This window comes from Sapajus apella, unplaced genomic scaffold (assembly GCF_009761245.1).
Source record: "Sapajus apella isolate SASKATOON/1434 unplaced genomic scaffold, GSC_monkey_1.0 scaffold97, whole genome shotgun sequence".
Lineage (NCBI taxonomy): Eukaryota > Metazoa > Chordata > Mammalia > Primates > Cebidae > Sapajus > Sapajus apella.
The window spans coordinates 3,036,559-3,051,111 of NW_022437037.1; the positions used below are offsets into that span (position 1 = coordinate 3,036,559).

Consider the following 14,553-nt stretch of genomic DNA (forward strand, 5'->3'; position numbering starts at 1 on the left):
ACCACTACCAGCTAATTTTGTATTTTTAGAAAAGACAGGGTTTCTCCATTTTGGTCAAGCTAGTCTTAAATTCCCAACCTCAGGTGATACACCCACCTCCCAAAGTGCTGGGATTACTGGCATGAGCCACCAAGCCTGCCCTAATTTTTCATTTTTGTGGGCACATGGTTTATTGGGAATTTTTTTGTGAGATGGGGGGGGTCTCATATGTTGCCCAGACTAGAGCGCGCTGGCTATTCACAGGCGCAGTCTAGAGCATTACAACCTCAAACTACTGGGCTCAAGCGATTCTCCTGCCGCAGCCCTGGGAGTACCTGGGATTACAAGTGCATGCCACCACACCTGGCCTGCTGATACCTTTCATCAGTCTGTCATTTGTTTATTGTCTTTTCCTCCATATGGAAGTTTTTCCTTCTCAGTTGGGTCAAGTCCATTGATCTTTTCTGTTACAGTTGAGTTTTGTGTCGCATGTAGAAAAGGTGGCCCCTACTCTCACTTTCTGCACAGCCATCAGGTCCAGCTCATACGCAGTTATTCTATTTATCCACTCACTGCCCCAGCAGCTGCCTGGGCATTCACTGCCTAGCATCCCTCTCCAGAGCTCGGGACCTGGGAGTCCCAGGACCATCCCGGACTGGGGAGTTGCTTGGTGTCCAGCCCCGGGCTCAAGCTCTTCTCCAGCTCCGCAGCTACCCAGGGGGTGGCGGTCTGGATAGCATCCTGGATACTGTGTAGGTCCCACTGGGTCCTCAGGAGAGCACTGTCCAGCGTGAAGATGCCATCGCGTGTGCGCCGAACTTGGGAGCAGACAGCAGTGGTCTTTAGCTCCAGGCCAATTTCATGTACCAACTTTCGCAGCTCTTTCTGGGTCTCATGCATGCACTGCACCTCTGCCAGGGACACATAATGACAGATGTGGTGGTGAGAGCACAGCCTCTGGTGTGTGGTTCTCAACCCACAACTCTTGGATACCTCCTAGGTAACAACCTTCTAGCAAGACCCCTTAGCTCTCTCGGCTGTGCTATTCAGAGGACCTGCCCAGTGGGTGCCACCTGAAATGGGTTAGACTTGCAGAACGTCAGGCCCCACCTGGACCTGCTAAGTCAGAATCTTCCTCTTTTTGGAGACAGGGTCTTATTCCATCACCGAGGCTGGAGTGCAGTGGTACAATCACAGATTACTGCAGTCTCAACCTCATAGACTCATGTGATCCTCTAGCCTCAGCCTCCAGAGGAGCTAGGGACTATAGGTCTCAGCCATCGCAACTGGCGAATTTTTTACTTTTTATAGAGACGGGGTCTCGCCATGTTGCTCAGGTCAGAAACTGCCTTTTACTAAGTTTCCTTATCTGTAAAATGGGAGTTATGAGGAGTAAAAGAGACCATTTACAGAAAGTGCTTAATAACGGGAGACTTCATGGTCGGGTGCGGTGGGTGGCTCACACCTGTAATCCCAGCACTTTAGGAGGCTGAGGCAGGCGGATCAAAAGATCAAGACCATCCTGGCCAACATGGTGAAACCCCATCTCTACTAAAAATATAAAAATTAGCTGGGCCTGGTGGCATACGCCTGTAGTCCCAGCTACCTGGGAGGCGGAGGTTGCAGTAAGCTGAGACTGCGTCACTGCACTCCAGCCTGGCACAGAGTGAGACTCTGTCTCAAAAAAAAAAACAACAAAAAAAAGCCTGGTAAAGTTCAGTGCTCCAGCAGAGGAGCAGGCATTAACATGACAGACAGAAAAAAGGGGCAGGGGCAGGGAGAGACCGAAGGAACCCAGTAAAGCAGGGCCTGAGCTGGGTGGGACTGGGGAGATAAGAGTTGTGTCTGATGGAGCCCTGATAGTTTGAAACACTGGGAAGCTCTAGAAATGAGCCACTAAATATAACCTTCGCTTGGTGAGGTCTGGCTTCCAGAGGTGACTTGGCAAGAGATAGGAGAGATTTTGTTCCATAAGCTCTGTCATCAGCTAAGTCCAGGCCAGGGCTAGGAAGGAAGTCGACGCCTGATGCCTTGGCCCGCAGAGATCAGGGCCATTATGTGCTGGCCTCAGCTGAGCCAGAGAACAGCAGCCTCCGCAAGAGCATTCCTGAGTGACTCCCAAACCCGGGGCCCCATGCCACTGCTCCAACTTCCTTGGCCAGCCTACCTACAAGGAATTCTGGAGGTGCAAAGTGGAGGCATCGGATGCCGGTTATCAGCATTGGGGACTTGGTCATGGGCCGGATCAGGCCTCGCACAGCCATCTCGTAAGCCTCCTGGGTCTTCAAGTCGAGGTTGGAGTACCTGCAGATCAGGAGCGGGCTGCAGCTGGGTGGATGTCGTCAGGTAGGGAGCTGGGCTGACCACCTACCCCTTCCCCCACATGAAAGGCACCTCTCTGGAAGCGCCTCACTTGCTGTGTGTGCCCTGCCACTGCGGCTCCTCCAGCCACCTTTCCTGCCGCCTCCTTCATTATCAGGTGCCGGGTAGAGTCAGGAGACCCAGGCAAGCTGGCTCTAGAGCCCAAGCTCTTTTTTTTTTTTTTAATTTTTTTTTATTATTATTTATATGAAAATAGAGCCCAAGCTCTTAACTCCTTGGCTGCTCTCGCCCTTGGGCTCTGATGATGTGGTCCCTGGTTACCTTGCCATTAGATCATATACTCCCAGGAGGACAGCTGGGGTCTCTTGTTCTTCTTGCCCTCCCATTGGCCAACCCAAGACCTGGCACACAGAACCACTTCTTGATGCCAAGAAAGAAATAGATAGCTCCTGTTTGGTTCTGGGCTCTAAAAACAAGATCCATGGAATCTGCCCCAGGGTTGGGGGAGCCTATGGAGCCGAGGGCACTTCCTGCTCTCCCAGCACCTCCCTGAGGGCCCCACTCACATCACCAGGGCCTTCTGATGGGAGCCTTGGATCACAGCCAGAATGCGGTCCAGCTTCTCTCTTGTCACATGGTCTGGAAAAGGCAGGATGTTGTTAGTGCACAGGTACCTGCTGAGGATTGGTCACAGCAAACTCCTTCCCCCAAGGCCAGCCCCATCTCTGGAACATGGAAACAGGACATTTTGGAGGGATCTCCATGATGGGGTGGATGGGTATCCTTTGAGAATCTCATGAAAGTGCTGGACCTTCTCAGAAAGATAAACATGACTCAACATTGTAAGGACATTCTCCCTCTTTTTACCTTTTATTTTAGGTGCAGGGGTCCATGTGAAGGTGTGTTACATAGGTAAACACGTATTAAGCCCAGTACCCAATTGTTACCTTTTCTGCTTCTCTCCCTCCTCCTACCCTCCCGCCTCAAGTGTCTGTTGTTTCCTTCTTTGTGTTCATAGTTGTTGTTGTTGTTTTTTTGAGATGAAGTTTCACTCTTGTTGCCCAGACTGGAGTGCAATGGCATGATCCCAGCTCACTGCAACCTCCGCCTCCCGAGTTCAAGTTGATTCTCCTGCCTCAGCCTCCCATGTAGCTGGGATTACAGGCATGCACCACCACAGCTATCTAAATCTGTATTTTAAGTAGAGACGGGGTTCCACCATGTTGGTCAGGCTGGTCTCGAACTCCTGACCTGAGGTAATCTAGCCACCTCAGCCTCCCAAAGTGCTGGGATTACAGGCATGAGCCACCAGGCACAGCTCTATGGTTTGTTTCTTTTTTCTTCTTTTTGAGACAGAATCTGGCTGTCACCTAGGCTGGAGTGCAGTGGTGTGATCTCAGCTCACTGCAACCTCCGCCTCCTGGGTTCAAGCGATTCTCGTGCCGTAGCCTCCTGAGTAGCTAAGATTATAGGTGTGCATCACCATGCCCAGCTAATTTTTTTTTTTTTTTTGAGATGGAGTTTTACTCTTTTTGCCCAGGTTAGAGTGCAATGGCACAATCTCAGCTGACTGCAACCTCTGCCTCCCAGGTCCAAGTGATTCTCCTGCCTCAGCCTCCCGAGTAGCTGGGATTACAGGCATGCACCATCATGCCCAGCTAATTTTGTATTTTTAGTAGAGATGGGGTTTCTCTATGTTTTTCAGGCTGGTCTCAAACTCCCAACCTCAGGTGGTCCACCTGCCTTGGCTTCCCAAAATGCTGGGATTACTGGATTACAGCATTACTCATGCTGGCATGAGCCACCATGCCCAGCCATTTTTTGTATTTTTATTTTTAATTTAATTTAATTAATTAATTTATTTTTTGAGACAGAGTCTCATTGTGTCACCCAGGCTGAAGTGCAGTGGTGTGATCTTGGTTCACTGCAACCTCTGCCTCCCGGGTTCGAGTGATTCTCCTGCCTAAACCTCCTGAGTAACTGGGACTAAAGGCATGTTCCACCACGACTGGCCAATTTTTTGTATTTTTAGTAGAGACAGGGTTTCACTGTGTTAGCCAGGATGGTCTAAATCTCTTGACCTGGTGATCTGTCTGCCTTGGCCTCCCAAAGTGCTGGGATTACAGGCGTGAACCACTGTATCCAGCCATTTTTTTTGTATTTTTAATAGAGACAAGTTTCCCCATGTTGGTCAGGCTGGTTTCAAACTTCTGACCTCAGGTAATCTGCCCTCCTTGGCCTCCCAAAGTGCTGGGATTGCAGGCATGAGCCACTGCGCCTGGCCTGACTCTTACCTTACTTTTTACTTATATAGTTGATACCTCACTGTTCTTTTCAAAGTTTAGAACAGCGGCCGGGCATGGTGGCTCAGGCCTATAATCACAGCACTTTGGGAGGCTGAGGCGGGTGGATTACCTGAGGTCAGGAGTTCAAGACCAGCCTGGCCAACAGAGTGAAACCCCAACTCTACTAAAAATACAAAAAATTAGCCAGGTATGGAGGCAGGTGCCTGTGATCCCAGCTACTCTGGAGGCTGAGGCAGGAGAATTGCTTGAACCCAGGAGGTGAAGGCTGCAGTGAGCCAAGATTGTACCACTGCACTCCAGCCTGGTGACAGAGGGAGACTCCATCTCAAAAAAAAAAAAGAAAAGAAAAAAGCAAAGGTAAAAGACTGATGATATGGAGAGAAACTAGCGTCTTTAGAGGTGACATTTGAGCCAGGCAAGGATGGGAACACAGAGTGCTCCTGGAGGACAGATACCGTGGCCAAAGCCCCAGCCCAAGCCTGCTGTGTCGAGTGGAACTGAGAAGAGGCCTGCATGGCCTGGGTGTGAGCAGACTCAGAGAAAGCAAATGCTGAGGGAGGCGGCGGCAGCCACTTCCAGCTCTCACCATAGGTTGTCTTCTCCACCAGCCGCCCATCCTCACAGAAGTCATCCGTAGCTTTGCCCAGTAAGCCACGCACTGTGTAATCCTTCAAGGATAGAGAGGGGAAGATCCGTCAGTGACTCCACTCTAATCCCTAGCAGCTCCTGCCCCAGGAGTCCTCAGGTCTCCCTCAGGGAGCTCATGTGCCCAGCCCCTGCCCAGCTGCTCCACAGCCCCATGGGGAAGGGCACCAGCTCTGTCATGTGGCCCTCAGCAGCTCTTGCTCTTTGTATTCCAGCTCTCCTGTCACCTGGGGGCAGTAACAGGGCCAGTCTCACAGTGCTGCTGACCAGATTCAGTGGGACACAGTACCTGGCTCCCAGTCAGCAGGCTTCCTACAAGATTGCTGGCTGGTTTCCCTGACAACCAGAACTGGCAGCCCCAAAAGGTGCTGACTGCTGGCAGCCACCCTGGGACCACCCCATGCCTCCATGTCTCTCCTCTCCAGCCTAACTTGGCAATTTATTAACCCGAGCCCCCTTCTAGCATGCCCTGTCAGCTTCTCTCCACACCTCTAAAGAGAACTAAGATTTCAAGGCCCAGACTAGGCCCTTCCTCATCCTTGCTTGCAAAATCTCCCCTCCTCTGAATCTGTCCAGCTAACCCCATCTGCCACAGATAAGTGATGATGGCTGGGTGCAGTGGCTCACACCTACAATCCCAGCACTTTAGGAGACAGAGGTGGGTGGATCGCTTGAGCCTAGGAGTTCAAAACTAGCCTGGGTAACACAGTGAGACCAGACTCTACAAAAAAATACAAAACTTAGCTGGGCATAGTAGCATGTGCTGTAGTCCCAGCTACCCAGAAGGCTGAGATGGGAGGTACCTGAGCCCGGGAAGTTGAGGCTATAGTAAGCCATAATTGTGCCACTGCACTCCAGCCTGGGCAACAGAGTGAAACCTTGTCTCAAAAAAATAAAAAAGATAATCATGATGACTACAGAGAAGGCAGCCAGAGATGGTGCTAAGCACTTTACATGTAGTCATTAACATAATTTCAAAGTATAGCCTTCCTATAGGGGAAATACTATTCCTCATTCTCTTTTTAAGTTTTCTTTTTTTTTTTTTTTGGACAGAGTCTCGCTCTGTCGCACCCAGGCTGGAGTGCAGTGGTACAATCTCAGCTCGCTGCAACCTCCACTGCCTGGGTTCAAGTGATCCCCTGCCTCAGCCTCCTGAGTAGCTGGGACTACAGGTGCGCGCCACCACACCCAGCTAATTTTTTTAGTATTTTAGTAGAGACAGAGTTTCACCATGCTGGCCAGGATGGTCTCCATCTCCTGACCTTGGGATCCGCCTGCCTCGGCCTCCCAAAGTGCTGGGATTACAGGTGTGAGCCACTGTGCCCGGCCTCAAAAATTTTTTAAATAGAGATGGAGTCTTGCTATGTTGCCCAGACTGGTCTCAAATTCCTGGGCTCAAACAATCCTCCTGCCTTGACCTCCCAAAGTGCTGGGATTATAGGTATGAGTCTCCACACCTGGCCCTCATTCCCATTTTAGAGTTGAGGAAACTGAGGCACACAGATATTAGGTAATCCATCCAAGGACATACAGCTGTCAGAGTGGTAGAAGCTGCGGTTCAAACCGAAGCCATTTGGCTCCAGAATTTGTGCTCTTAGCCACTAAAAACATGGGCCCCGTAATGTGGCATCTGCACACAGACTTTGCGCTACCAGATTCCATAGCCCTGACCCTACCTCTGGATGGTAAGCTCCCTGTGGGCAGGATGCTGACATCCACCTCTCAGTCTTGGGACAGAATATGGAATGGCATTATGATCAAGCTGTGGTGTTGGACGGACCTAGGTTCAAATCCCAGCTCTTAAAGCCCTAAGAGCTACCTGACCTGGGTAAATGACGTCTCCTCCCTGAGCCTCGGTTCTCCCATCTGTGAAATGGGGTTAACAACAGATTCCACTTTACAGGGAGTCCATGGATGGTGCTCAGCACAGAGTAGCTGGCATAAATTAATGCCAATAGTTATTATTGTAATTATTAGTACGGCCCCCCTACCCTCCAGCATACAATCATTTAAAAAAATGCTTGCTGATGGCTTGGGTATTCCCCCACAGAATCCTCTAAGCTTCAGAATACTGCTGGTGACCCCCAGGAAAAGACCAAGGGAGAAGCGGACTGTCCCCAGACCTTCGTACCTTGGTGAGATGAGCATTGTACATATCAGTGAGGAGCCTGCATCCACGTCCCACGCCGAGCACTGAAAAGCAGTCAGCCACATCTCACACCTGAGACCCCCTTCCTGTTTTCCTAGGAATCCCCACCCCTACCCCCGCCATTAGAATACTACTCCCTTTTCTGATGCTGCCAAAGGCGGCAAGAAGCCAAGAAGATCTTCTACAGGGAGCGAGGGCGCCCCTCTGGGTATATGTCACATGCAGATTGCTGGGCTTACCTTGGCAAGCTCCCCAGGGGATTCTGACACCTGAGAGGAGATTCCTAGCCCAGTCACACAAACCTGCACTCAAATCAGGGGTGGCTCTCAGGATAACCTTTAGTCTCTTTGAGCATCAAGTTCCCCATCAGTAAAATAGGGTACAAACACTGTCTGAAAACTGGGTGCAGTGCTTCATGCCTGTAATCCCAGCACTTTAGGAGGCCAAGGCAGGCGGATCACCTGAGGTCAGGAGTTCAAGACCAGCCTGGCCAACATGGTGAAACCCCGTCTCTACTAAAAATACAAAATTAGCCAGGTGTGGTGGTGCACGCCTGTAATCCCAGCTACTTGGGAGGCTGAGACAGGAGAATAGCTTGAAGCAGGAGCTGGAGGCTGCAGTGAGCTGAGATCGTGCCACTGCACTCCAGCCTGGCAACAACAGTAAGACTCTATCTCAAAAAACAAAAAAAAAAAAAAAAATTAGTCAGATGAGCACACGCCTGTAATCCCAGCTACTCAGGAGACTGAGGCTGGGAGAACTGCTTGAACCTAGGAGACAGAGGTTGCAGTGAGCTGAGATGGCACCACTGCACTCCAGTCTGGGCAACAGAGCAAGACTCCATCTCGAAAAAATATATATATACTGTCTGATTCCTATGGGTGCTGTGCAGTCAGCACAGAGGAAGGACCCAATAAATGGTGGCCGCTGTGGCCACTTCCTGCATTTCTCCCGGTCTGTTTCTCCCTCTGGCTGAAGGAGAAGATTCACCGGTGGGGAGACAGAACAGGGAGAGGGGGCATCAGATCATGTCTGCCTGCCTGTGCCCCAGGAAGCAAGACAAGGAGACTGTGACTGTCATGGGTGGAGGATGTGGGCACCACCCGACCCTAGAGACACAGACGGCTCATGACTAGAGCTTTGTGTGTCCAGTCCCAGCAACACGCAGGCCCTGGCCACTGGGGCCAGAGTCACAAGCCTAGCTGCCCCATGATGCGATGATGGATCTCCCTCTCCAGACCAGGGGCATTCACTAGCCATGTGACCCAGGACAAGTCACCTAAGTCTGGGAGCCTTACTTTCTTCTTCCATAAAATCATACAGTATCTACCTAATAATGTTGTTGTGGCAAATAAATGTGCATAAAGGGCCTTGAACTACATCATGGGTGGGAATCACTGAATAAAGGTGGGTGACTGTGATTACCTCCATCCCACCTAACCACTCCCCAGCTGATCAGCCCTGGGGGAGGAATCAGGGGAGAATAGTGGTAGGATATGGGTGCCAGGTAAGAAGTGGGCTGGGGCTCCTGGTAGCTCCGGGATCTTTCTTCAAGCCTTATCACTGTATCCCCAACCTTCTCCCATCACCTACCAAGCACCCCAGAAGCCTGGGCATCCAGCCGATGTCCCACGCCAACCTTGAAATGGGTGAATGCTGGTCCACAGACTGGAAAGAAACAAACAAGGTCCATTTTTTCAACTAATCCAACCCCAGGATGGCTTTGGTCTGCATGATGACCTCGTTCTCAGAATGGAGCCTCACGGAGCCCAAACTAGCATGTGACTAGACTCTTAGGCTTCCCCATCATGGAATCTGGGACCCTCAACTGTATCCTCAGTTTCTTGGGATCCAAAGGGCAGCCCAAGATGTCTCTTAGTCTGCCTATCATTAGTCTCCCAGTGAGAGGCGCTAAGAAGACTGGCGTAACACCGCAGGTCATGAGTGTGTGGTTCCCTGCTTAGCTCTGCTGAAGGAGAGTCCCCAGAAGAAAATAGCGGCTGTGGCCGGGTGCAGTGGCCTCACGCCTGTAATCCTAGCACTTTGGGAGGCCAAAGCAGGCAGACTGCCTGAGCTCAGGAGTTTGAGACCACCCTGGGCAACACGGCGAAACCCCATCTCTACTAAAATACAAAAGAAATTAGCAAGGCGTGACAATATGTGCCTGTAGTCCCAAGCCACTCAGGAGGCTGAGGCAGGAGAACTGCTTGAACCTGGGAGGTGGAAGTTGCAGTGGGCCTAAATCGCACCACTGCACTCCAGCCTGGGCGTCAGAGTGAAACTCTGTCTCTATAAAAAGTAAAAAAGAAAATAGAGGCTGTGAGCTCCTTAAGGCAGAACCTGGGTGTGTTAACTCACTGGCTCCTCAGGAAAGAACTACTGGAAGAATAAATGATGGAATGAGCCAGAAGTGTTTACGCTTCTATAGTTCAAGAGGAATCCAGGGGAAGTGTCCAGGGTAGTTAAGGGCCTACCGAATCCAGGCCATGTTATAAATGTCAACACTGAGCCTCAGTTTTCTCCCTTGTGAAATGGAATAGGACAGATCTCACAGGACTGTGGTGATGCCAAGGAGGATTGTACTTGGGGGAGGCTTAACACAACGCCTAATAAAGAGTGGCAACTCAGCCGGGCATGGTGGCTCATGCCTGTAATCCCAGCACTCTGGGGGGTTGAGGCAAGTGGATCACAAGGTCAGGAGTTCGAGATTAGCTTGGCCAAGATGGTGAAACCCTGTCTCTACTAAAAATACAAACATTAGCCAGGCATGGTGGTGGGCACCTATAATCCCAGCTATGCAGGAGGCTGAGGCAGAAGAATCGTTTGAACCTGGGAGGCAGAGGTTGCAGTGAGCCGAGATGACACTACTGCACTCTAGGCTGGGCAACAGAGCAAGACTCCATCTCCAACAAAAAAGAAAAAAAAAAAAAAGAGTGGCAATTTGATACATTATACTTCTCGTTACCTCATAGTAAAGTCATTGAATAGCACAAGTCCAAGGGGTTTTAGAGGCTTCTGGTCAAACCTCTAGATTCCCTGACATTGCCTTAATCACATCTAGCAATGGGGGCACATTACCAGAACCAGTTCCATTGTTAGGCAACTTTCTTCACTAAAAAAAAAAATCATTCTTTCAGCCAGGCACAGTGGTGGCTCATGCCTGTAATCCCAGCACTTTGGGAGGCTGAGGTGGGTGGATCATTTGAGGTCAAGAGTTCGATACCAGCCTGGCCACCATGGTGAAACCCTGTCTCTAATAAAAATACAAAAATTAGCTGGGCATGGTGGCGCACGCCTGTAATCCCAGTACTCAGGAGGCTGAGGCAGGAGAATCGCTTGAACTGGGGAGGCGGAGATTGCAGTGAGCCAAGATCACACCACTGTACTCCAGCCTTGGCAACAGAGCAAGACTATCAAAAAAAAAAAAAAAAAAAAATCATTCTTTCCCAGAAACCCAAAACCCCCACCTTAGGACTTCAACCTAGAGTCTCATTTTTCACCTGGAGTCCCAGAATAGAAAAACGGTCAGCAAACTACAGTCCACAAGCCAAATCCTGAAGACTGTTTTCTTGTTTTTGTTTTTTGTGGTCTGTGAGTTAAGAATGGTTTTTCCATTTTTCTTTTCTTTTTTCTGAGATGGGAGTCTTGCTCTGTTGTCCAGGCTGGAGTCTCAACTCACTGCAACCTCCAACTCCCTGTTTCTTTTTTTTTTTTTTTTTTTTGGGACGGAGTTTCGCTCTTGTTACCCAGGCTGGAGTGCAATGGCGCGATCTCGGCTCACCGCAACCTCCGCCTCCTGGGTTCAGGCAATTCTCCTGCCTCAGCCTCCTGAGTAGCTGGGATTACAGGTATGCGCCACCAGGCCCAGCTGATTTTTTGTAGTTTTAGTAGAGACGGGGTTTCACCGTGTTGACCAGGATGGTCTCGATCTCTTGACCTCGTGATCCACCCGCCTCAGCCTCCCAAAGTGCTGGGATTACAGGCTTGAGCCACCGCGCCCGGCCCAACTCCGTTTCAAGCAATTCCCCTGCCTCGGCCTCCTGAATAGCTGGGACTACAGGTGCATACCACCACTCCCGGTTAATTTTTTGTATTTTAGTAGAGATGGGGTTTCACTATGTTGGCCAGGATGGTCTCTATCTCTTGACCTCATGATCCACCTGCCTCAGCCTCAGTTTCCCAAAATACTGGGATTACAGGCATGAGTCACCACACCTGGCCTCTTTTGTTGTTGTTTATTTTTTTTGAGATGGAGTTTCACAGCCAGCACAGTAGCTCACGCCTGTAATCCCAGCACTTTGGGAGGCTGAGGCGGGCGGATCACCTGAGGTCAGGACTTCGAGACCAGCCTGACCAATACGTTGAAACTCCGTCTTTAAAAAAAAAAAAAAAAAAAAGAGATGGAGTTTCACTTTTGTTGCCCAGGCTGGAGTACAGTGGCACAATCTCGGCTCACTGCAACCTCTGCTTCCCGGGTTCAAGTAATTCTCAGCTCCTGAGTAGCTGGGATTACAGGTATGCGCCACCACACCCAGCTAATTTTTTGCATTTTTAGTAGGGACAGAGTTTCTCCATGTTAGTCAGGCTGGTCTTCAACTCCCGACCTCAGGTGATCTACCCACCTTGGCCTCCCAAGGTGCTAGAATAACAGGCATAAGCCATTGCGCCCAGTTTTCAGAGAGTATTTTTACCCCCATTTTACTGATGGGGAACTTGACGCTCAAAGATTCTTGGGATTACAGGCGTGAGCCACCTCACCTGGCTGATTTTTCCATTTTTCTGGTTTTTTTTTTTGAGACAGAGTCTCGCTGAGACAGAGTCTTGCTCTGTCTCCCAGGCTGGAGTGCAATGCCACGATCTCGGCTCACTGCCACCTCCATCTCCTGGGTTCAAGCGATTCTCCTGCCTCAGCCTCCCAAGTAGCTGGGATTACAGGCGCCCACCACCATGCCCAGACAATTTTTTGTATTTTTAGTAGAGACAAGGTTTCACCATGTTGGCCAGGCTGGTCTCGAACCCCTGACCTCAAGTGATCCACTCACCTCAGTCTTCCAAAGTGCTGAGATTACAGGCGTGAGCCACCGTATCTGACCACTATTTTTTCTGGAGACAGAGTCTTGCTCTGTCACCCAGGCTGGGGTGCAGGGGCGCAATCTCAGCTCACTGCAACCTCAACTTCCTGGGCTCAGTTGATCCTCCCACCTCAACCTCCCGAGTGGCTGGAACTATAGGCACATGCCACCCCACCTGGCTAATTTTTGTATTCTTTTATAGAGGCAGCATTTTGCCATGTTGCCCAGGTTAATCTTAAAACTCCTAGGCTCAAGTAATCCACTGCCTTGGCTTCCTAAAGCACTGAGATTACAGGCATGAGCCACCTGGCCTGGCCCTCCCATATACATTAACTCATCTCCAGGTTACTTGTAATACCTAATATAATGCCTATACATCATTTTGAGTTGATTTAACACAGTACTAGGTACACAGCAAATTTAAGTTTTGCTTTTTGGAACTTTGTGGACTTCCCCCACCACCCCTACAAATATTGTTCATCTGAAGCTGGATCATGGGATGTGGAACTCATGGATTCAGGGGCAACTGTACTCAGCGACACATGAAAATTACCTGAAACTAATGTTCATAATTAAAGTTTTATTGGAATACAGCTAAGCTTATTCCTCTTTTTTTTTTTTTTTTTTTTGAGATGAGGTTTCGCTCTTGTTACCCAGGCTGGAGTGCAATGGCGCGATCTCGGCTCACCGCAACCTCCGCCTCCTGAGTTCAGGCAATTCTCCTGCCTCAGCCTCCTGAGTAGCTGGGACTACAGGCACGCGCCACCATGCCCAACTAATTTTTTGTAGTTTTAGTAGAGACGGGGTTTCACCATGTTGACCAGGATGGTCTTGATCTCTTGACCTGGTGATCCACCCACCTCGGCCTCCCAAAGTGCTGGGATTACAGGCTTGAGCCACCGCGCCCGGCCAGCTTATTCCTTTAGATACTGTCTACAGCTGTTTTGTACTACAAATACTCTACAATGGCAGAGTTGAGCAGTTGCAACAGAAACCATATGGCCTGCAAAGTTTAAAACATTCAGTATCTGGCCCTTTCCAAGAAAGTCTGACAATTCCTGGTCCAATACCTCACTCTTCGGTAGACATTCATGGGCCTGGCACAGGAGTCTGAGCACTTCGACACTGACTCTGCTCAGGGATTTACTGGGAAGTGACACCCAGGATCTTAAATCTGCCTTACCCAGTGGATGGTTGGTGAGAGAGGGTACACTGGTAGCTGTGAGGGTCAGCTCCTTCTCTTCACTGCCTTCCACGGCGCCCAGCAAGAAGCGAACACGCTGTTCAGGGGCAGGAGGCTTCCTGGCATTGAGACCTGAACACAAACACACATTGATAATATAGATACACAGACATACAAATATATATACACATAAAATATTTTTTTAAGAGACGGGGTCTCGCTCTATCGCCCAGGCTGGAGTGCAGTGGCACCATCATAGCTCATTGTAATGTCAAATTCTTGGGCTCAAGCGATCCTCCTGCCTCAGCCTCCAGAGTAGCTGGGATTACAGTCGTGCACCACGACGCCCGGCCAGGAATATCTTGTTCTATCCAAACACCTGAGGGAGAGGACAACAGGGAAGTATGATGTAGAAGACAGAGAAGCCCATGATGCAGAGGGCAGAACAGCAGTAGTTAAGAAACAGGCGGATTCAAATTGACTCTACAACGTGGTAACCGTGTTACAACGAACAATACTGAGTCAGTTTCCCCCTCGGAAAACAGAGGAAAGTGAGGAGTAAGGAAGCACAGAGAACAGGCGTTTAGGAAAGCGCTTGGTCCAGGCGAACAGATCACGTAATTTTGTTTTGGGGGAAGTGCCAGAGGCGGAGATGGACTGCCAAGAGAATGGAAGCGGGAACCTGGGTCTCGTTCGAGGCACTCACCCTTCAGAAGTTGCAGTTCCACAGTATCCCGCAGGTGCTTCCACTTTAGCCCCGGGGGCTTATAGACCGCGAAAAGCCCCTGCAGCCGCGACAAGCTTGCGGACCGCATACTCGAAGACCGCAACACCCTCTGGACCTAGACGGAAGTGCCGCAAGGCCCCGCCCCCAAATAGCGTCGTTACCATAGGCGC

General features: G+C 50.1%; 1 protein-coding gene across 2 annotated transcripts; it reads right to left on the reverse strand.

Annotated features, from left to right (window-relative positions):
- Positions 1 to 141: 141 nt before the first annotated feature.
- On the reverse strand, positions 142 to 14,548 carry TRUB2 (TruB pseudouridine synthase family member 2). 2 transcript variants are annotated; one of them, XM_032257427.1, is made up of 8 exons: positions 14,363 to 14,548; positions 13,657 to 13,788; positions 8,995 to 9,069; positions 7,384 to 7,445; positions 5,194 to 5,275; positions 2,868 to 2,940; positions 2,147 to 2,283; positions 142 to 890 (listed from the first exon to the last, which is right to left on the reverse strand). In XM_032257427.1, the coding sequence occupies exons 1-8, from the start codon at positions 14,469 to 14,471 to the stop codon at positions 583 to 585; spliced, it is 978 nt and encodes a 325-aa protein (XP_032113318.1). In that variant the 5' UTR covers positions 14,472 to 14,548; the 3' UTR covers positions 142 to 582. The 2 variants fall into 2 exon arrangements, with proteins under 2 accessions (XP_032113318.1, XP_032113319.1); XM_032257428.1 differs by lacking the exon at positions 8,995 to 9,069.
- Between the last annotated feature and the right edge of the window lie 5 nt (positions 14,549 to 14,553).